Source organism: Choloepus didactylus, chromosome 9 (genome assembly GCF_015220235.1).
Source record: "Choloepus didactylus isolate mChoDid1 chromosome 9, mChoDid1.pri, whole genome shotgun sequence".
NCBI lineage: Eukaryota > Metazoa > Chordata > Mammalia > Pilosa > Megalonychidae > Choloepus > Choloepus didactylus.
Window position 1 is genome coordinate 23658273 of NC_051315.1, and position 24202 is coordinate 23682474.

The following is a 24202-nucleotide window of genomic DNA, read 5'->3' on the forward strand; positions in this document are numbered from 1 at the left end:
CATCCTGATGGGCCAATCAGAATATGGCCCTTCTCAAAATCAACCATTCTTCCAGGAGCATTGGAGACATTTTTGGTTGATTGTGTTTGATAATACCTGCCCTTACAGTTTGTCAATCAAAAGGCATCTTTTTCATGAACTGTGTGGTATAGACCATTGGGTCTCACACAAATACTTGTTTAAGTTCTTAGAAAATTCAGAGCTCATTTTTTTTAATGCAATTTTATTGAGATATATTCACACAACATACAGTCCTTCAAAGTGCACAACAGAGCTCATTTTTAAGGAAAATATTAGCCCACCTTCAGGTACTTCTGCATCCTACCTATTTATTAAATGGAAAATAATCCTCTCTGTGCAAGATCACCAGCCCAGCCCCTACATTTCCTCGAAAAGTGTGAATTATCTCGAATCATGTAGAAAAACACTGGATTCCTCTATTATTAACTAACTACATGCTTTAAATTCATCATAGAATAGAATTATAATATGTCTGTAATTTAGCACCTGCCAGAGGCTTAAATGCTTCCTTCCTTTATCATCCTAGTAGAGTTGTATAATCCTCTGGGTTCACCACTTTAATTAGCTGCCAGTAAGCACAAAACCAGATCTAGTGTTCCCTGGAAGCAACACTCATATATCACGTGTTTCTGCTTCCATCTTTTTTCCTTCTTCTTGTAAATATTTTCTTTTCTCTATTTTTGATTCATATTCATTTTTTTTTCATATTTCACATTTGGCTGTTGGAGAGCTCTAAATGAATATTTCTATAATTTGAAGTATTTAACCCAGACAAATTGGGCATTAGCATTTAAGGGAAAACCAATAAAAGTTTTATTTGACATTAATTGAAGGTATAGTTTGGTCAAATTCTGGTTAGTTGAGACTTTATTTTTACTGTCCTAAATATATACCCTTGTCACAAAAATAAATAAGGAAGAAATCACCTCCGCTTGCAGAAAGTTTATGAGGCAGAAAACTAATAATTTTTTTCCAGAGATAGCAAGCCTAACTTAAGAGTCTGACCCTTAAATGAATTGAAGGTTTATATTGCAGAATATCAGTATAACCATCTCCAGATGGCCATGCTGTAACATCTGCTGAAGCTTTCTGAAGCAGATTCAGATTATTATTGAAATTAAATCCATGATATAATCTTTAAAAGCCAAACTTTTTTGTCTGTTTTCACAGGGTATTTTTTGTGTTTATTTTTTATAATTACAGAATGTATGCAGGCTTCTTTGGAAAATCTAAAAAGGTGTAAATGAGTAACAATCAGTCGTGTTCCTACTACCCTAAGTTAACCACTGTTGGCAGCTTAATATTTTTCTCTCGGTCTTCTTTCTTTTCATATATAGTTTTAACATAGTTGAGATCCTACTGCATATAGTTTATTCATTTGACATAGTAGGTATTTTGTTATGTCATTAAAAATTTCTTTGTAAATGTATTTTTTCTGATATACTGTTCCGTTTTATGTACATAAAATAATTTAGCCTATTGCAGAACATTTAAATCATAAACATTTTTTCACTTTATTGAACCATCTTGAGAGCAGCTTTAATTCCTTCTCTGATATAGAGTCCTCAAAGGGGAATTACTAGATAAAAGATTTTTAAGGTATTTCTAATCACATTGGTACTGACTTTTTCATTATTGCACATTTCATAAATGGTGACATACCTCATTTTAATGTGGATCTGTAATTATTAAAGACATAACATTTTTGTGTTTGACTATCTGTATTGTGCTCTATTTGGCCACGTCTTTTATCATAGAGCTCCTTCATTAAAGTTGGAAGATGGTATTTTACTATTTTAAAACCTGCTTTCATAAACATTATTTTTGAACCTCACAGTATTCTTATAAGTTTGCTGAGACAGGTGTTAATACATGTTTACTGATGAGAGTGCTGAAGTTCATATTCAAATAACATTTATGAAGTTCATATTTAAGTAATATGTTCAAATTTACACAGCAAATAGAAAGTAGAGTTTGTACTCAAACCCACGCTGCCTTCTGACACAGAATCCCTAGTGTTAGGCCAAGTATTAAATATCAGTGATACAATGTAACATCAATTGAATTTGCAAGAATATCTAGTGAATGTGGCTTAATAACAAGCATTAATTACCATTTGTACTATGGTGTATCATATAGACTACCATGATCTAATCAGAATGGTATCTGCTATACCTTAAAAAGCCAGTTAAAGCACTCCTGAGGGGTCATATGACATAAAAAATTTCTTCACATTTTAGTAGACTGCATAGATTTCTGATATAAAAAACATATAATGTGTTTGCCATTTTTTGCATCATGGCTTTGATATTCCAAAACACAAGAATGAAGAAATAAGTGACTGGAGAAAAGGGGAGTTTCTACCTTATGAATAATCATAGAACACTGTAGGAATAGGATGAACACTATAGAAACCCAAAAGAAGAAACTCATTGGATATCTTATAATGCCATTCATCAATATCCAGTGATCTATAGAGAGGCATTTCTTAGCTATTTGACAGACTTCACCATACAGTGAAAAGAGGCAGCTCCTGAAAAGTTTTGCAAAACAGTTGGTATAAGTGGCAAGACTAATTTCTGTGCAGTGGACTTTAATACCTTGATTTTATTCTAATTGGTTTTAATTTACACATTCTTGGTTTTAATTCAGAACTATTTGGAAAGTTTGGGACCAAAGGGGCTCATGTTAATAATATTTTATTTTCTTATTTGGAGGTAGAATATGAACTTCTTCAAGGACCAAGCCTGGATTTTTACTTTTAAAAGTTCCTTTCTTTCTATTTCTTTTTTTTTTTTTTCTTTCTGAGTTATTTATACAAATATATGTATCTTTAAAGTGAGAGTGGTATTTAAAGGCTGACTCATGCTTTTCTATTCTGTAATGTGTTCTCATTCTGCCTTTGTAGAATGCAAATTAGATGATAATTGAAAATAAGAATGTCCCTTGAAGTGTCTGTCTCTTGAGGGAGTTCAGTAGAATCCTGGAACACAGTTTTATAATTCTAAAACTCTATTTTTATTTATTTACATAAAGGGTAATCTAGTGCTAGAAAACTGGTTTATACTCATTAAAACTAAAGCCCGCTAGATTGGTAAACCGGAGTAGCAGTTTATCGCATAGTGGTATTGGGATACTCATCTCAGTGACCTGAATATTCTTTACCCCATTTAGGATACCTTCTATCCCTGTGCCATAGAACTTGAGTGAGCCATTGGACTGTGCTTAAAGAACCACTTCAGGGTGGTGCCCTGCATGGTCTCAGGGAGCTCACTTAATGTTCTCAGTAGCATCTGTTAAGTTGCATCATTTCCACAGGTAGCTAATATTCAAATAATGCATTCCAGTCCTAGTTAACATTCAGTTTCAGAAAGCACTGTTTTTACATTTTGTCTTACATGGTCCAAAATCTCTTTCTATGATATCCTCCCTTTACATTCCTCCTTTTCTCCTTTTTATTAAACTGCACTGAGTTACTGACTCTAAAAAACAGTAAAACTTTACTAGTTCTTATTAATTAGGGAATTTTCAGGCTGAAGTAGAGAATCATTTAACTTTTTAAAATGGACATTTTTTAAATGTACATTTAAGTAGTCAGCAGTGTACTGAACCCCCATGTACCCATCACTTAGCTTTAACATGTATTAGCTAATAACTAATCTGTTTTCATCCAAACCCTACTTCTTCCCTATCCCATATTATTTTGAAATAAATCCAAAATAAATTATTCTGTTCATAATATTTCAGTATAAATAACTCTAAAAGGTCTTTAAAAATAATCATTTATTTCACAAATACAGAAAATTTAACAATAATTTCTTAATTTCATTAAATATCCCATTAGTATTTGTATTTCCAACTATCCTGCAAATATTTCTCATGTTGTACACTCTCATGTTGTAGTTCGCCATAGTCTAGATTTTCCTGATTGCATCGTGTGTTGTTTAACATTTCCCGCATATTCTCTATAATTTGAAAGTTTAATCTAAAGTAGTATTTTTAGTATAACTGTGAGATGCAAGTGTAAAAAGTTGTTCAAGCTAGATTAAGAAATATTGCTTTTTCTAAAGAGGGCTTAAATGAATTAAAAAAGACTAATTGGCAATTAATAGGGTTTTATATATTAAGATTTCTAATTAATTGAAAATTCTCAGAAACAATTTAAAGAATCACTCTGATTTTACACTATTATCCTGGAGGAATTTTCTAAACAGAAAACTGTAAGAGGCATATTATGACAAATCTCATATTATGTTGAGTCTCAAAGACTGTTCAAAAAATACAGCAATAACTTAATGGTTTTACACTAACAGCCATTTCTTTTCTTCAGTATTTACTGAAAATTTGTCAGAATCATGTTCTATTATTTCCTTTATTTTTAAGTAGTACATTCTGTAAGAAATAAAATATTTTCTGGGTCTCATCATTGTCAAACTACATTTCTCTTTTCTAAAATATAGCACAGTGAGTTCCAAAAATTTATCATTGTACTTAGTAAAAGCTAATTTTGTTCTTTTAAAAACAATTATTTGAGCAATATAAAGCCCAAATACATAATATGTTGCAAAATTACTAAAATGGTGGAATTAGGAGTTGTTTTTTTCCTTATTTTTAAAAATCAATGTTATTGCCTTAAATATAAAGAGATTTCTGTATAATAAAGTATTTATAATCCACAAAGTATTCGAATTGACTTTTACTGCTAACTTATTTGAAATTGTATTTAAATAAATTTTTTAGACCGTTCATTCAAAAATCTTTACAGTCCTCTCCGTCTCATTGTGCTGTGATTTTTGTGTTTGTTTGATTTTATTCCCCATAGCTCATCAATAGGTTACTTGCAACATCCAGGATCAGAACAAGTACAGTTTCCTCGAACTACTTCACCATGCAATTCCCAACAGCTTCAAAGTCACCACTGTGCAGGTATGAATAGATAACTGAAAAAACAAAGGGGGGAATGGTTTGTCCATCTGAAAAGTAGTAAATTAAGTTCCTTAGGCATTTCTAGAAGAAGTTTCTCAACTTGTTATGTGCCAAGGCATAGCCAGGATATTAAGGGTGCCGTACTAATTCAGGGTTAACATGTTCAGTCCACTCCTTTGACTTGTACTACTACTTCCACACTGCTGTCCTGATTTTCCTCCTTCAGGCTCTCCTTTCCTGCTCATATTCTCTGGGGTCCTGTCCTAGTTCCTCCTCTTATTACTCTTCAAGCTTTTTCTGGGTGATCCAACCACTCTGAATTCTTTTAACCAGTGTTTTTTTGCCAGTACCTCCCAAGTCTTATTTTTGCTGAAACAAAACCATATAGTTGACTGCCTGCTGGACATCCCTATCCAGATGTCCAAGGCAGACTCAGTATTTTCCCCAACTTCCTCCTCCTCCTGCATTCCTTACCTCACCTTCCACCTAGAGACCAAGGCAGAAATTTCAAAGTCAAAACAAATTCCCTTCTATCCTCCTCTTTCACATTCATGCATTGTAAGCTCCTCAAATCTGATACCTTCTTTCTTTCTCCACTGCTGGTACTTTTGGCTAATTTATTTCATGACTTATTTGCAATGGTCTCTTAACTGATTTGTTTGTCTCACGTTCCCTCTTCCCCCAACTTTCCTCCTCCCAAACACTCACACACACACTCACACTCCATCTCAAAATTTTTTGGAACATAATCATTGCTCTGAATAAAAAACTTAGATTTCCCATCTGGACTCCCTAGAAAGCAAACCTCCTATTTATAGTTACATGCTCAAGTCTTACAGAACTTTGTTTCCAGAATACTCCACACTTTTTCATGCCAAAACTGCCTTTGCACCTAATATTCCTTCTGCCTGGAATGCCCTTCCACCATCTTTCTGTTTGCAAAAATCCTTCTCATCCTTAAAATTTGACTCAAAGATCACCTCTTCCCCAGTCCTAAAGACAAACATTTTTAGAACACCGTATTTTATTGTAATAATATGTTGACAATAGTCTTAAGCTCCTGGAAAAACACAGTCAGTAAATGGTTATCAAGTAAATGACTAATACTGGCTGCATGCAGCATGAGCTGTAATGACCAAGGAGAACTTCGCGATGTCCCTAAGCTCTTCTAAGTTTTGCCTAGAAAGTTCAGTCGGTTCCATTTCTAGGGAGCTGGAAACTACCATTATGGTTACAGTTACTACAGTGTAAGCTATGGTCCTGAAGACAGGGCACAGGATTGCTTCCTCACACAGACGAGGTTAGTGGCAGATGAAGTACATGCCTAATGCTAGTACTGCTGAGGTGCTAGTACACAAGAGAAGTAAATAAGGTAAGATAGATATAACCTGTTTATCTGTACTGTGCAATTAGCAAAGTGCTTTTACACACGTGATCTTACAGCTCTCTCTAGAGGCAGCCAGGAAGGCCTCCCTAGCCTCAGTTTCCAGGTAAGAAAACATAAGTAAAAAAACATTAAATAATTTTCCCAGAGTTATAGGATATTTCAGGATACTAAAATTGTACATTCTGGCTCCCATGTCCCATTCTTTTTTCCACTACATGAAATTTATTTACTAATTCACTTTCTATCAGTGTTTCTGTCAGATATTAATTTTTTCCCAGAGATATTATGTGTGTTCAAAATAATCCCTGTTTTAAAATCAATTCATTTTAAAAAGTAAGCCCCTTTGCAGATTATATCTACTAGATCCTGCAGGAGGTAAATGGCTTTCCTCAGTAACTACAGGCCTCTTACTTACTTTTAGGTGAAATGAGGTGTTTATGTCTGTGGAGTCAATTTTAACGCCTTTTCTTAAGCACACATTGCTTATAGCATGAAACACTAGAGCTTAAATCTGGCTTACATATCTAATGGTAAAATTTTGTTCAGAACTGTAAAATTATTGCCCTTATCCTAGTGTTCAGAAAGGCCAGCTAATTGCTAAGCATACTGATTGCGGTGGCCTCATTCTGTTTTTCAGCTGTGCCACCTCCGCCCCCTGGTGGAGGGGTGGTGATGATGCAGCTCAGCGTACCAAACAACCCACAGTCTCGTGCCCACTCGCCTCCCCAGTGGAAACAAAACAAGTACTACTGTGACCACCAGAGGGGACAGAAGTGTGTGGAATTTAGCAATGTTGACAATATTGTCCAGGTATGGTGCCTCCTTTGTTCGTTATCATTTTGAAATTTGACAACATTTTAGTTACATAATAAGATTGACCTATAAGACTTAACACCGAGTTTGAAATCTTCTTATGCAAATTAGTAAAGAAGTTTGAACATCTCTATATCCAGATTTTTTTTTAATATTTCAGTATCATTTTCCAACTTCTGCATGTCCAAACGTTTTTTAACTTAAAAAATCATGAGAGATAGACTCTATCTAAAATTTGATAAAGAGAAAGAATCAAGCCTTTTTCCTGTCATTCTCAGATGAACTATATTTTAAGGTAACCAAATAGTTGATAAGGGAATGTTCTTCATCATACAAGAAATCCAAGTAGTAAATGCAGAGCAATGGAAGAATTTGAAAATGACTGATTTGTAACCCTATTGCTATACTGGATCAAGGCACATATCATTGGCACATGCTGAAAACACTAATTAAATGGTGTACGGGGAACTGGAAAATGGATGGATTAGGCAGACAACACTTGAACCCACTGATCAATGGTTGCATCCCTGATTGGGGCAACCAAGCATTATTTGCCTCCAAATGTGGTATGTAAAGAGGTATGCAGCATTATCAGTGATTAATAAAAAATTGAGCCTGGGTATAATCAAGCCTGTAAGTCTAGCTACTAATTTACTAGGAAATATGAAAAGAAAAAGAAATTCATGATACCATAGATATTTTACTGACAGATTGGCCTGCTTTTTTAAAACAAATGGCATTTTTAATAAGGGGAGTGGGGCAGTTACAGCTTAAAAAAGAGACTCGATGTATTACGGTAAGATGCAACATCGGGATCTTGTGTGGCTGTTTATCAGTCAGAAGAAATTTTTGAAGAAAAAAGATATTTAAGTATGTTAATTTTATGGTATGATAATGATGTATTTTAAATAATAGTTCTCTATTACAAACATTTATATACTGAAATAGGGAAATGATGTGATAGCTGAGATTTGCTTTAAATACTTCAGGAAAACAAAGCAGGAGGGATACAGTTGAAGCTGGATGGTGACTACATGAAAAGTTCATTGTACTCCTCTCTGCTATTTTAATTGATTGAAATTTTAAAAGGTTTTGAAAAAATATTTTCAATACATGACAAATTCATAGCAGAATAAAGGATCAAAAGTCATTTATAAACTAGTTCAAAATCTAAATGGCCATTACACAGATGAATATATAAAAATATTTTTATTCTATATGATTTGGAAAATTTAAGGAGAATAACAATTTGCAGTGTTAGCAAAGATGCAGTTAGAAGCTTTCTTGTACATTCTTGGTGGTAGTGTAAAATGTGTACACGTCTATTTGGAGTACATTTTGGTAATATTTTTCAAAATGTACAAGGGGCATAACCTTTGATCTGCAAATCCATTTTTAGAAATTGGCCCATTAAAAATTGTGGCACAAGCATACAAAAAGACATGTACACAGACATTTCTTGCTTCCCTGTTGTAACATTGAAAAATGGAAATAGCTTCAATCTTCATCAATAGGTAACTGGTTAAATAAATTACTGGTACCATTCAGGAAAATTCCCTGAAGTATACCTATTAACAATAATGAGATACATCTATCATCCAGATCATGGTTTCTAAATACCATTTGCCACTTAAAGGAACCAGGAGAAATGACTGCTGCCAGTTTTGGAGCAAGGAAAGTACAAATTGAGCTTGGAACATCTTGCTGTGCCAGAAAGTAAAGAAGTACTCAAAGAATGAATAGGACATGTCAAAGGATACAGGATTAGACATGGAGTCTTTATGCATCAGAATAATGATAGAAATGAATGATAATTCACAGAATAAAATAATAACCTATGAGTCCACACAGATATAAATAAATGAAAGCATAAGTGGGAGAGAGTTACGGGAAGATGGTGGATTAGGAGAGGCAGAAGAAAATTCTCCTCCATGACAAACACTAGATAAAGGACAGAAAGCACTCTAGAACAGCATTTCCAGGGTCCTACCAGCTTGGCAGGGACTTCTACACCCATAGTGAGTGTGTACTCAGAGAAGCCAAGAGACTGTGTTCAAAACCAGTGAGTTTGCAGCCCAGGACGCCACCAGGGAATAGACAGTTGGAGCAGAAGGACGAGCACAGAGGGGAGCAGGTTTCCATGCACCCTGCACCCTCCTCAGCACTTGGCTCATGTGATAACCCTTCAGAGACCCATGGCCAAGAGCCCCCTTGCCAGGGACTGACATTTGGAGCAGGCCAACGAGCACAGAGGGGGCAGGTTTCCATGCCCTGTACAGCCATCTTTGCAATTGGCTGGGCAGACAACCCTGCACAGCCCTGTGGTGAAGAGTTTCCTTGAGGGAATTCAGGATTCAGCAGGCTTTGTACACAGCCTAGGGGCCAGGGTGCCACACAGAAGTGCCAGGAGCCCTCTCCCAATCCCAGGGACTTGTGGGTGCATGGCAGACAGGGGCTGTGGGGAATCTGAGCTGGAGGGTGAGACATACAGCTCTGCAGCCCCAGAGTATTCCACCCGCAGCTCCAGGAATGTCTGGGACCAGTTTCCTAGAGAGGACTCCCTGCCAACCTGCACAGGGCACACCCCCACCCACAGGGCTGGCAGACCCCAGTGCACACGGAAAATTGGTGCACTGATTTGACCTCCACAAGGTTTGGACCCCCACTCAGTGCATAGAAAAAGTTGAGGGAGAACTGGCTTGAGTGTAAGAAGTGGCTGAAGAACACTATTTGCTGGTCTTCAGGGAAAGTGCATTCCACCAAGGTGGAGCTCTGCAAAAATATAGTTAAATGTTCAAATAATCCTGCATATACTAAAAGAACTCTATCAAGATAAGCAAATGCCAAGAGGCCAAGAACAGCAGAATATTATAAATCATATGAAGAAACCAGAAGATACAGATAGCCCAAACAACCAAATTTAAAAGAGGAGACACAGAACTTGGAGCAATTAATCAAAGATGTAATCACAAACACCAATATCATGGCTCAGGATATAAAGGACATGAAGAATACCCTAGAAGAGCATAAAGAAGAATTTGTAAGAGTAAATAAGAAAATAGAGATCTTATGGAAAAGAAGATACTGTTGATCAAATTTAAAATATTCTTAAGAGACACAACAGCAGATTTAAAGAGGTAGAGGAATGAATTAGCGAACTCGAAGACAGGATGATGGAATATGAAAGCACAAAATAATGAATGATGAAAAAAAATTAGAAATTTGAGATGAATCTCAGAGAAATGATAGACAACATGAAGCACACAAATATAAGACTTACTGGTGTTCCAGAAGGTGAAGAGAAGAATAAAGGACTGAGAAGAGTATTCTAAGACATTGTTGGGGAAAACTTCCCAGCCCTTCTAAATGACATAAATATGCAAATCAAAGAAGTCCAGTGAACTCCAAATAAAATAAATCCAAATAAACCCACTCCAAGACATATTCTGATCACAATGTCAAATGCTGAAGAGAAGGAGAAAGTTCTGAAAGCAACAAGGGAGAAGCAGTTCACCACATAGGGAAACAACATAAGACTTAAGTAGTGACTACTCAGTGCACACCATGGAGGTGAGAAGGAAGTGATATGTCATATTTAAAATTCTGAAAGAGAAAAATTGCCAGTCAAGAATTCTTTATCCAGCAAAGCTCTCCTTCAAAATTGAGGGAGAGCTTAAAATTTTCACAAACAAATGCTGAGAGAGGATTTGTTAACAAAAGGCCTACCCTATAAGAAATACTAAAGGGAGCTCTACTGGCTGAGAAAAAAAAAGGAGAGGGAGGCCTGGAGAAGGGCTCAGAACTGAAGGGCATTAGTAAGGGCAATTTAAAGGAAATAAAGAGAAAGTGGGCAAAAATAGATCTGACAAATAAAAATCAAAGGATAAGATGGCTGATTCAAGAACTGCCTTCACAGTAATAACAATAAATGTGACTAGATTAAACTCCCCAATTAAAAGATAAAGAATGGTAGAATGGATTTAAAATAGGAACCATAAATATGCTGTTTACATAGAGACTCATCTTGGACCCAGCAACACAGAGATTAAAAGTGAAAGGATGCATGGATGATTGTATGGTATGTGGAGAAATTGATTAGGTCAGAGGAAGGGGTAGCAACAAACAAGATTTAACAAAGGTCTATGAATACTGAAACTTTAGAGATATATATATATTTTTAGGTGCTGGGGGTTTGGAATCGCTAGAAGCAGGTAAATGATATGATGGAACTGTAACCTTTAACATCCTTTGAAATTTGCTCTAAAGTATTCGTTGAATTGTGCTTTGAACATCTTCACCTTTCTGTATATACCCTATATTGCATGATAAGGAAAGAACTGAAACTGTGGAACTGTAACCCATAACAGTTTTTGAAATTACCTATATAACTGCTTGTTGAGCTGTACAAAGTGATCAAAGTAAACATTACCAGTACTGTGATGTAAATGGACATCAAGTTCCTCTTGATGTGATGCATTGAAAAAGAGGCATCACCTCTGGTATTCGTTCCCAGGATGCTCATCATGAATTTATTGATGAGGAGAAGACAGACAAATCCAACTGAGGGAAATTCTAAACCACTTCGGCAGGTGATCTCACTACCCATCCCCCACCCCCCACGTGGGACCTGACTGAAACTGTGGAACTTACCTTTATAAAATAGTCTTCAGAAACTGATGTTCAAAATGTCAAAGTCATGAAAAAAGAAAGACTGATGCTCTGTTCCAGATTAAAGATTAAAGAAACATGACAACCGAGAGCAGTACTTGATTCTAGACTAGATTCTGGAATAGAAGCAGAAATTTTTCTTTTACCAAAAAGGACGTTAGTAGGTCAATTGATAAAATCTGAGTAAAGTCTATAAATTAGGATATCATAGTGTTAATTTCCTGATTTTGATCAGATTTTCCACCGATTTTGATCTGTGGTTTCATAAGAAAATGTCCTTAGTTTTGGGAAATAGACACAAAATATTTCTGGATTAAGAGACATTATGTGTGCAACTCACTCTCAAACAGTTCAGGAAAAAAATAGGAGTGAAAGCAAATGTAATATGATGTTAACATTTGGGAGCTCTGGGAATTCTTTGCACTATTTTGGTAGTTATTCTCTAAAGATGAAATTGTTAGGAAATAAAATATTAAAATAAAACAACATTTAATGTGAAAAAAATAAGGTAAATGTTTATATTCTCTCATGGAAAAGTATCTATAATTTTGTTAAGGTATAAAAACAAATTACAAAAATAGGATCTATAATCTGTTCCCATTTTTGTAAAAACTGTATGTGTAAACACATATGCATAGAAACAGTGCCGTCAGTGTTTCTTTTTGGGAGTTAGAGATTTTATATTTCTATAATGGTTGGGATTTTTACAAAAAAATACATATTTGTTATCAGAAATAAAAAATGTTTATTAATAAGGAAATTTGCAAAAAGCCTGTCTAAAATACTGACCCATTTTCTTAATGTATTGTAATTACAGCACAGCCCTCAACTCAGTAGTCCCATTATTTCACCAGCTCAGTCACCAGCACCAGCTCAGCTGTCTACCCTGAAAACTGTACGTCCCTCCGGCCCACCACTTTCGATCATGCCCCACTTTTCTAGACCTTTTGTCCCTGGACAAGGTAAGTATGCATGAAACTAGCCCCACAGAATTTTAAGACATCCATTCCCAGTTACTCTATAATTTACCTTGGTTCTACTACTGCTGCCTTTCATTTTCCTATCAGGACTGCATTTTCACCTCCAACAAGGCATATGAGACTCATTTCATTTGTGAAACTTTGTAATTTTCACTTGCACTTTATTGCTAAACACTAGAAACAGCTTGATTCTGAGAAAGCTATTTTTAAAGATGAGATCACAGCTAAGTTGAGATCGAAAAGCTGCTTTTCACAGAGAAAATGATCTGATAATTATTGTCATTTGATAATTACTTTAAATGATAAAACTAAATAAGTTAACTTATCCTTAGAATCCTAATAACACATTTTTCTATATTTGTTCTCTATTTCTAGTTTCTTTATTAAGTAATAAATATCAAGAATTTATTTAGCAACCATTAATTAATTGATGGCATACTGTGTCCCTGATGTAAAAAGATGAATAAGGTGAAGTCCTCACCCTTATCAACCTTCAGTCTAGTATGAGGAATAGGTATTTATGGGTGATTAAAAAATAATATGGAAATCATTCATTTTATTTCCTAGAATTTATCCTAAGGATAATGCACACAAAGAAAAATGCACAGAAGAATCCTGTGGCAAAAAATTCAAAATCAACCTAAATTTCATTCAGTAAGGATTGGCTAAATTATGGTAAATGCATAAAAGGAATACTATGCGGTTGTCTAAGCCCCATGTTTTAAAGAATCTTTTAAAAGGGAAATAGTCACAAAATGATGAATGATTTTAACAGATTACACAGACATTTCACAAAAGAAGATATACAAACAACCCAATAAGCCCTTGAAAAGGCGTTTGTGCCAGTTTGGATCTATTATGTCCCCCAAAAAGCCATATTCTTTAATGCAATCTTGTGGGGGTCAGAGTTATTAATCTTTTTGATTAGGGTGTGACCTCTTGATTGAATGTTTCCATGGAGATTTGACTGCACCCAATCAGGGTAGGTCTTGATTAGTTTACTGGAGTCCTTTAAAGGGAGCTCACAGAGGGCAGACAGACGAAAACACCCTGGGATATGCTAAGCCAAGACACACAGATGTTAGATGATTGGAAGCTGGCAGAGATGTTGCTGATTCTTAGAGATGTTTGGAATTGTGGACAGAAGGACATTTGGAGACACTAAGCTAAGGGCGCACAGGAGCTGACTGAGGAGCTGAAACTCAACCCCAGACCAGCAGACACCAGCCACATGCCTTCCCAGCTGACAGAGGTGTTCTGGATGCCATCGGACGTTCTTTAGTGAAGGTATCTTCTTGTTGATGCCTTAGTTTGAACACTTTTATGGCCTCAGGACTGTAAATTTGTAACCAAATAAACCCCCTTTATAAAAGGCTATCCATTTCTGATATTTTGCATAATGGCAGCATTAACAAACTGGAACAGTGTTCAACGTCATTAGCCATTACAGAAATGACTATTAAAATCAGAATGAGATAATACTTCATACCCACTAGAATAGCTTAAATCAGAAAGACCAACAGCACCAAGTGTTGGTGAAGATATGAAGCAACTAAAACTCTCACACAGTGGTGGTGGCAGTATAAAATGATACAACCACTTTGGGAAAAGGTGGTAGTTTCATACAAAGTTAATGACTTACCATACAACCCAGCAATTCCATTCCTGGCTATTTAATCAAGAGAAATGAAAACATATCCACACAGACTTGTACAAGAATATTCATAACAACTTTTTTGTAATAGCCCAAACTGGACATGACCCAAATGTCCATCAACAGGAGAACAAATAAATTGCAGTATATCCTCACTGTGGAAAATCACTCAGCAATAGAAAAGATCCAACAAGCTACTGACACAGATGTATCTCAGAGTCACTGTGCTAACCAGCAAACAAACCAGACACAAAATGAAAGCCTACTGTACAGTTTCAATTATATGAAATTCAGCTACAGGCACATCTAGTGTATGATGTTAGAAATCAGATAGCTTTGAGGGTAGAGGGTAGAATTGACTGGAAGGAAAATTTTTAGGTTATAGAAATGTTCTATATCTTAGTAGGGTCGTGGTTATACAGGTTTGTAAAATTTTTCAAAATTCATCAAACTCTTTATCTGCATTTTATTGTATGTAAATTACATTTCAGTTTTCTTAGTGTTGGCAGGATACACAACACATGCATATATAGAGCAAAGACTGAAAAGACATACACCAAAATATTAACAGTTTTACAAACCTTTAGATAGAATGAGAAACAGAGAAGATGCAAATATAAAATCAGGAATGAAAGGGGAGATGTTACTACCAACCCCACAGAAATAAAATGGATTATAAGAAGATATTAAGAACAGTTGCACAAATTAGATAACCTAGATGAAATGGACAAATTCCTAGAAGCACACAAACTTCCTACACTGACTTAAGAAGAAACAGACAATCTCAGTGGACCAATTACAAAGAGATTGAAATAATAATCAAAAAGTTCCCAGCAAAGAAAAGCCCAGGACCAGGTGGCTTCACTGCTGACTTCCACCAAACATACCAAGAAGAATAAACACCAACCCTGCTCAAACTCTTCCAAAAAATTGAAGAGGAGAAAACACCTCCCTGCTCATTCTGTGGTCAGCATTACCCTGATCCAAAGCCAAATAAGGATATCACAAGACAAGAAAATTACATGCCAATATCCCTCATAAATATAGATGCAAAAATCCTCAAGAAAATACTAGTAAACTGAATCAAATAGCACATTAGAAAAATTATACATCATGATCAAGTGGGATTTATCCCAGGTATGCAAGGGTGGTTCAACATAAGAAAATCAATTAACACTATACACCACATTAATAGAATGAAGGGAAGAAAAACACATGATTATCTCAATTGATGCAGAAAAGGCATCTGACAAAATCTAGCACTTTTTGGTAAAAACACTTAGAAAACTAGGAAGAGAAGGAAACAAACATCCTTTAGGGCATGTATGAAAACCCACAGCTAACACTTTACTCCGTGGTGAAAAACTGAAAGCTTTCCCTGGAAGATCAAGAACAAGTGTAGGATTCCCACTGTCACCACAGTTACTCAACATTTTACTGAAAGTTCTACCCAGAGCAATTAGGCAAGAAAAAGAAAGAAATGGCATTCAAATAGAAAAGTAAGAAGGAACGTTCTCCCTCTTTGAAGATGATGTGATCTTATATGAAGAGAATCCTGAAAAATCCACAACAAAGTTGCTAGAGCTAATAAATGAATTGAGAAAAGTGACAGGGTATAAGATCAACAGCTAAAAATCAGTGGTGTTTCTATATATACTAGTAATGAACAATCTGAAGAGGACATCAAGATAACAATTCCATTTACAACAGCAACTAAAAGAATCAGAAATCTATGACCAGATTTAACCAAGGATGTAAAGGACTTGTACATGGAAAATGATAAACCACTGCTAAGAGAAATTAAAGAACTAAATAGAGGGACATTCCATGTGCATGGATTGGAAAACTAATTATTGTTATGTAAATTCTACCCAATGAAATATACAGATTCAATGCAATTCCAATAAAAATTCCAACAGACTTCTTTACGAAATGGAAAAGCCTATCATCAAATTCATGTGGAAGTGTCAGCAGCTGTTGAAGCCAAAACCATCTTGAAAGAAAGGAACAAGGTTGAAGGATTCAATGTCGCAGCATTAAAACTAATTACATCCAAGTGTCTATCACCCGATGAATGGATAAACAAAATGTGGTATATACATATGGTACGATATTACTTAGCTCTAAGAAGGAATGAAGTCCTGAAGCATGCATGCAACAACATGGATCAACCTTGACATAATGCTGAGTGAAATAAGTCAGACACAGGACAAATACTGTGTAAATTCACTAATATGAGCTAATTATAATATGTAAACTCATAATCATAAAACTTAGAATGTAGGTTACCAAGAGAGAGAATGAGGCTAGAGAGTGGGAAGCAGTTGCCTAATATGAACAGAATTTCTAATTAGATTGAAGTTACATGTTTGGAAATGGATAGAAGTGACACAGTCACTTGTTATTGGGATTATAAATAATAGTGCTGAATTGTAGGTGAACATGCTTGAAAGGGGTTTTTTAGGGTCATGTATGTCACCAGAATGAAAGCTAGAGGTTAAAATATAGGAATGTATAACAGAATGAACCTTGTGATGAATGATGTTTATGATTAACACTACAAATATAAGTTCTTTCATGAAATAGAACAAAGGTACAACACTTATACAAAGAGTTAATAACAGAGTGGTATACAGTGGAAAACAACTACCTATTGCAAACTACAGACTATAGTTAATGGTACTATATTAATATTCTTTCATCAACAGTAACAAATGTACCACACCAATACTGGATGTCAGTAATAGGGGGGATAAGTGGTATGGGGTGTTTTAGATTTTCTCTTTTTATGTCTATTTGTTATTTTTCTTTTTGGAGTCATGAAAATGTTCTGAAATTCATTATAATGATGACTGAACAACTAGTATTGATGTGTACTTTGGATGGATTATACAGTGTGTGAATTTATCTCAAAACTTGCAGTTTAAAAAAATTTATTATAAAGCTACAGTAATCAAAATGGCATGGTACTGGCACAAGAACAGACATAGAGACCAATGGAATCGAATTGCGAGTTCAGAAATAAACCCTCACACCTTTGGCCAAAGGATCTTTGACAGGGGTGCCAAGTCCACTCAGTGGGGAAAGAAGAGTCTCTTCAGCACATGGTGCTGGGAGAGCTGGATAGCCATGTGCAAAAGAATGACGGTGGACCCCTAACTCAGAATATACAAAAATTAACTCAAAATGGATCAAAGATGTAAATATAAGAACCAAAACTAAAAAACTCAGACAAGGGGACATAGGGAAACATTTTCAGGACATTGTGTTAGGCAGTGGTTTCTTAGATGTTACACCAAAAGCACAAACCACAAAAGAAAAAAGTAATGGGACTTCATCAAAATTTTAAACTTTTGCCTATCAAAGCACTTTACCCAGGAAGTAAAAAGCTTACGGAATGGGAGAAAATAAAGAAATCCCACAACTCAACAACAAAAACTCAATTAAAAAATGGGAAAAGGACTTGAATAGAAATTTCTCTGTAGAAGATATACAAATAGCTAATAATTACATGAAAAGATGCTCAGCATCATTAGCCATCAGGGAAATGCAAATCAAAACTACAGGATACTATCTCATGCCCACTAGAATGGCTACTGTTAATAAACAGTAAATATTAAGTGTTGAAGAGGATGTGGAGAAATAGGAACACTCGTACATTGTTGGTGGTCTGATAAGTGATTCCTCAGAAAGTTAAGTATAGAATTACCATGGAACCCAGCAATCCAGCTTCTAGGTACATACAAAAGAAATGAAAGCAGGGGCTTGAACAGGTATTTGCACTTGATGTTCATAGTAATATTATTCACATTTCCCAAAAGGTAGAAGCAACCCAGTTGTCAAACATCAGATGAATGGATAAACAAAACGTGATATATACATACAAGGATTATTATTCATCCATACAAAGGAATGAAGTTCTAAAGCATGCTACAGAGTGGATGAACCTTGAAAACATCATGTTGAGTGAAATAAGCCAGACACAAAAGAACAAATACTGTATGATCTCGCATACATGAAATAAACAGAATATGCAAATTCATAAAGTCAGAAACTAGAATACATGTTACCAGTGGCAGCGGGGTGGGGGGTTGCGCGTAATGGGGAGTTAACGTTTAATGGGTACTGAGTTTCTGTTTGGGGCCATGGAAAAGTTTTGGCAATAGATGATGGTAATGGAGGCACAGCTTTGTGAACATAATTAACACTGATGAATTGTATATTTGGAAAGGTAAAAAGGAAAATTAGGTTGCATACATGTGTGCCATACACTCAAAAAATATCCCATAGAATTGTACAACACACAGAGAGAACTCTAATGTAAACAGGGGGCTAAATTAACACCATAATTATAATGTTTCATCAGTCGTAACAAATGTACCAACTAATACAAAATGTTAATAGGGAAAACTGTGTTCAAGAGGTGGGTATGTGTACTTTCTGCATGATTTTTCTGTAAACCCTTATTAGGTACAGCTCTAATAGAAAAAAATCATATCTTCTGAAAATTTTCCATTGGTTTCCAAATCTAAGAATAAAATCCAACTCCTTACCAAGACTTTAAAATATATATGTGTGTATATACATATATATATATATATATATATATATATATATAAGCAGTGATGAGATTACCAAGGTAGTTTTTATTTTCTCCTTTTCAATTCTCTATTTCCAAATTTCTACAAAGCCCCTGGGAGACGGGGCATGGCCAAAATGGGGCCGTCATGCAGCACACATTCCCAGGAAACCTGGTGCTAAACCATTCATAGACTGTCACCTGCTTCTGGGTCAGGGTTTCCTGCAAAGCAGAGCAGCTACACATTGCGATCTGTTCAGAGTTAGCCCTCGAAACAAAGGTTTGTAAACAACAACAACAAAAGAAAAATTTCTACAAAACCAATCACTTTGGTAATCTAGTAAAATAAAGCATGTTGTAAAAAATAAATTGAAAGTTTGTGTGGCAATACAGTAAAAGAGCCACATGGTCTAATATTAATTGTCCCAAGAGGAGCGCCTGCTAGCCCTGTCTGTCAGGAAGGGTATCTGGTCTCCAGTTAGAGCTAACTACAATCTCATCACCATCTTTGTCAAGAGTACTGTTCCACAGGAGTCAGGCTTAGGTGTACTTGTCCAAGAGTTCGCCAGAATTTTTATCCAACTTTCCTTATATTCTCTTGATACTGTTTTTGAGCCTTACTAATTTTTTAACTTCATTATTGTTACACTGAACTTTTGACTTCTTTGCCATGGATTTTTATTCATTGTCACACTTCACATCACATCTCTGATCTCAGAGATCCTATCCGTGCCCTTCAACTAGAACTTGGGAGGGACGGAGTATGTCATGGGGGTGTCCTGCCGAGGAGCTGCCTAAACATCTTCACAGGTTAATCAGGAAAGAGCCCCATGTAGTAGTAGGAAGTCCACACCTTGCTTCTCTCTGTTATAAAGCTATCAGGAGAAGAGGGTTAAGATTTCTTGAAGGTGCTTTCCTAGCATCTCCTCATAACCCTCCTCCAAATACAGAATGTGGTTAAAATGGGAATGTAATACAAATGAAAATATTATTCTCCAGGACAAATTTTTTCAGTCAGCATTTATTAAGCCCTTACCATTTGATGACTTCAGGCTCTCCTGAGTGAAAGAAAATAATTGGAAGATCTTCATCCTGACTACCCCCCACTTTTTTATTTAGAAATGGGACGGTTCTTTTCATGAGTAACAAGAACTGTGCCAGTCTTTCAAAGTTATAAATACAAATTTCCATTTAAAGAGAAATTAAAAGCAGACCTAGGACTTAGAATATAAATATGCTAGATGATTAAACTGTGTAAAAATGTGTGTGTGAGTATATGTAAATGTATACATGCATGTACTTATAGTAATTGATAATGAATTTGGAAAGATACAGAGCTTAATGTTTATCTAGGTTTTTCTTCCCCTGAAATGTAAATTAATTTGTAATCATGGAAAGACGCGATTTTTAGGATCACAAGTGGGTAGAATACGTGTTATAAATATTTTGGTGGATTTCATATGAGATGTTAAGATTTTGTGTCAAAAAATTTTCTCAGACTCTTTCTCATCCACATCTTCCTTTTTTTTTTAACCTTCCATTAACATCCACTTTTTAAAAGTTTACTTAATTTTTTAGATAATACATTGACGCTTCAAAAATCAACAAATATTTAAAAGAATACAGATTTATCTCTCTCCATTCTGTTCCCTATCCTCCCAGTTCCCACCACTCATCCTTCTTCAAAAGCACTTAGTCTTCAATCCTTTCAGAAATTTACTCCAATTATTTAAAGGATTTATGAAAATGGTTAATTTTTTTAAATGTCAGTACCTATACTTGTTTTATTCTGCCAAATATATTTTCTCCTCCTTCTTTTAATTTTGAACAACTTAAGAAAACTCTGGCAAATAAATTTAGGACTGAGTAGAGAAAAAGCTAAAAATATTTTTTTATTGGCTTTCAGGAGATGCCAGGTATCCATTACTTGGCCAGCCACTGCAGTACAACCCTCCTGCTCTTCTGCACGGACACATTCCAAACCAACAGGTGTGAAAGCCAGCTGCCCCACCTCCTAGGCTTTGCTGGTAGAACATCACACTCCTTGCTCAGCGTGGGGTAGGCACCCCTGGGCCCACCTGTTGGAGCCACGCAAAGGAGAGCTCTGTGCCTCCGCCAGCTTGTGTATAAATGTTAGTCCCTGACTCACTGAGGACAGCAAGGGAGAAGATGGTGCACTGCATGGCTGAGCAGTAATTCACTAGTGCTGCGCAGAGGTGTGGCTGGGAGGTTAGGGTCCCGCTGCTTATGGTCATGAGGGAAGGAAGTGCCATTGCCACAGAAGCAGAATTCAGAAGGCCTGGGAATGTTTTTTTTTTCCCTGCTGAAGTACAAAACCCAGACTGAGTATGTATATGTATTAAGTTTTTAAACATTATGAACAAAATTTTCAGTATTATTAACCTTGTTTCTCATCTGTTTTTGGGTTTCCAGGGTCACACTGGCAACAGGCATGGAAACCGAGGAAGGAAACAAGCTAAAAAGGCTGCATCCACTGACCTTGGAGCTGGAGAAGCAGGTGTGTCCCTGAGGGGCAACTGAATGTGGTTCTAAAACTGTTGACTAGTTTGACAGTCATTAAAAATATACCATACCACAGAAAGGGTTTTTCCTCTACCTAGAGTCTCCGCAAAAGCTACAGGATATTATGCTGTCTGGAACTTAGGGTTCTCAGATATGTTCTTTTAATTCTGTCTCATTTCAGGTTGAGGCTATTGGAAAGGTACAGGTGGGTTTAGGAAAAGCAAAGGGTTCACAGGAAAAAAAGGTGTGTGAGAGGAACAGTTAGAATGAACTATTTTCCAGAATAACTCTTTGCCTCTATTTTCTTCAAAAAACACAGCAGTACATGGAGGTAGTCTGAATGAACAAATATGTTGCCGTCCTATGGTAAAGTGCTTTCAAGTATGTACTTTAACTTTCTATACACAATAACCTTGAGGTGATTAGGGCAAGTGCTGTTATTTTTATTTTACAATGGGAACGTTAAATTCAGAAAACTCTGCCTGTCACATACCTAACTGAGGGAAGACACTGTCCAGGGCTGGTATTGTGCCTGCAGTTGCTATTGAAGACCTTGAAATCAGTAGGTAGTTCTACACCCTTTGCCTAAGAGTTAAATGAAAATAATCTAAAAGATGACCAAAACAATTACAATTCTGTAGATTTGAATGGTTTTGGAAAATTCTGTTCATTTCCTGTATCATATTTGGGTACTTTTTACCCACCTTTTTGGTAACAGGCATGTATTAATCCTACAATTTTTTCATTCTAGTGGTTGGGAAAGTTTTGGAAATTACTGAACTACCAGACGGAATTACACGCACAGAAGCCGAGAAGCTTTTTGGAGAACTCTTTAAAATTGGCGCTAAGATCCGGTGGCTCCGGGACCCGCAGTCCCAGCCCCAGCTGCGTCGTCACCCCCTCTGCTGTGGCAGCGGGGACAACACTGTCAACCCTGAACGCTCTAAACCCAGTGACTTGGCCTCCACATACACCGTCTTAGCCACATTCCCCTCCATTTCAGCTGCACAGAATGCACTGAAGAAACAAATTAACTCAGTTAACAAGTTTAAGCTGAGAACAAGCAAGAAGCACTATGACTTTCACATTTTGGAAAGGGCAAGTTCTCAGTAACACAAGCACCTTTGGACCCTCTGCCTTTATGATTACCCTGTCCTCTTCCATCTTTGATTGGCTTGGTATTCGGAGCTTCTGTTGACATTATAGAGACTCCTAGGACGTGTGTTTATGGCATTATAGCTTTTGAAGAAAGGCCAGTGATCCAGCAAAGAGGGAAAAAAGATGCATTTTGCCTCTAATGACTGTAGGAATCCACATCGGAATGATACAGAGTTAGCAGCTGTTTCTGAGGAAATGCTGTTCAAATGCCTCCCAACTTTTATAGTTATTTTGTTTTGTATTTCTGAATTCTTGTATCAGATCCAAAGCTCTATTGTACAGCAAATTATTGTTCAAAATGATTACAACCAGTTGCAACCTGTATTTCTTTTTGCGGCCAGCACATTGTGACCCAACTTAGAATTTGGAGAAAAAAAAGAATGCAGGAGTGGAATAACCAAGTCAAAACCATTTACTGTCTTATTTGGAGGGTGGGGGATGACCAAGGAGCACCCACAAATAAAAGATTACTCATCCCCTAAATCTCTAAACACTGAAACCATTTCCATAAAATACAAAACTCCCGCATAAGGTCTTTTCCTTATTCATTTAGGTAGTATCAGTATTAAGTGTCAAGTAAATTATGTTCTTAATGCCCCTTAATTAAACCACTTAGATTCCAATGGGAATAGGAAGTCATTCTGAGCAGGAAAATACTTGCACTTCATTTTTTCCTAAGTGTCTCTCCAGTAACCAAATGCCACTTATTTGCATTCCCCTCCTTGTGGATCCTATTTTTAGTCACCTGAGGAAATGCATTTGATGAGTGCTGGAAACTTCTTCAGTGGTTTAAAATTTGTTTTCATTGTTTGCAGCGGATCACTGGACATCAAAGATTCATTGCACTTACGAAACGGAACCTTTTTTTCAATTTCTGTGTAATTTGCAAGGCTGTACAATGTGTGCTGATGCAAGCCTTTTTCAGTTCAAGAGAATAAATGTTTACAAATATAGATTCATTTTGTCTTTTTTAAATTAAAAATGCCTTTTTAAAAGAGTTTATGTTTTGGAGACTTAATAAACCTGTATTGTAGGTTTCAATTTCAGACTTACAGAAGATGAAAGACAGTAAACCACCTCATTTTACAAATGTCCTAAAAATTACTCCTTTCTCTTCTGTGGGTATGATTTGTTATGGGTACAGTTCATGTTACTTTGTACTTTCATAAAATTAATACTAATCAGTTGTGGATGATTTGGAGAATGTGCGCACATCAGACAACTAAAAGTAGAACATTGTTTGCTTTGGTAACGAATTTGTGTTTTTAGCCTCTATATTGATCACCTAGTTGTCTAGTTCTTTCCCCACTTGTTAGCCAAGCAAAGTCAAACTGCTTGGAAATATAAAAGGTGGGGGTCTGCCATCTGCAGTTTGTCTGGAGACCAGTTTGCTTCAAGCCCAGGCTAGGGATTTACTTTGGAAGTGAAAAGCAACAGGTATTATCAGACCCTGGTGCAGATATTCATTCACTCTAGAGCATGTGCAAGTCCCA

At 36.1% G+C, this 24202-nt stretch overlaps 1 protein-coding gene across 10 annotated transcripts in view; it reads left to right on the forward strand.

Moving 5' to 3' along the window:
* R3HDM1 (R3H domain containing 1) overlaps positions 1-23707 on the forward strand; it is a 205252-nt gene extending 181545 nt beyond the window's left edge. For all 10 annotated transcript variants that reach the window (XM_037848731.1, XM_037848729.1, XM_037848727.1 and 7 more), the window contains 6 exons: positions 4844-4947; positions 6972-7144; positions 12633-12777; positions 20935-21017; positions 21462-21546; positions 22303-23707. In XM_037848731.1, the coding sequence (XP_037704659.1) occupies positions 4844-4947; positions 6972-7144; positions 12633-12777; positions 20935-21017; positions 21462-21546; positions 22303-22664 (952 nt within the window). In that variant the 3' untranslated portion in view covers positions 22665-23707. The remainder of the gene's footprint in view (positions 1-4843; positions 4948-6971; positions 7145-12632; positions 12778-20934; positions 21018-21461; positions 21547-22302) is intronic.
* The last annotated feature ends 495 nt before the right edge of the window (positions 23708-24202 follow it).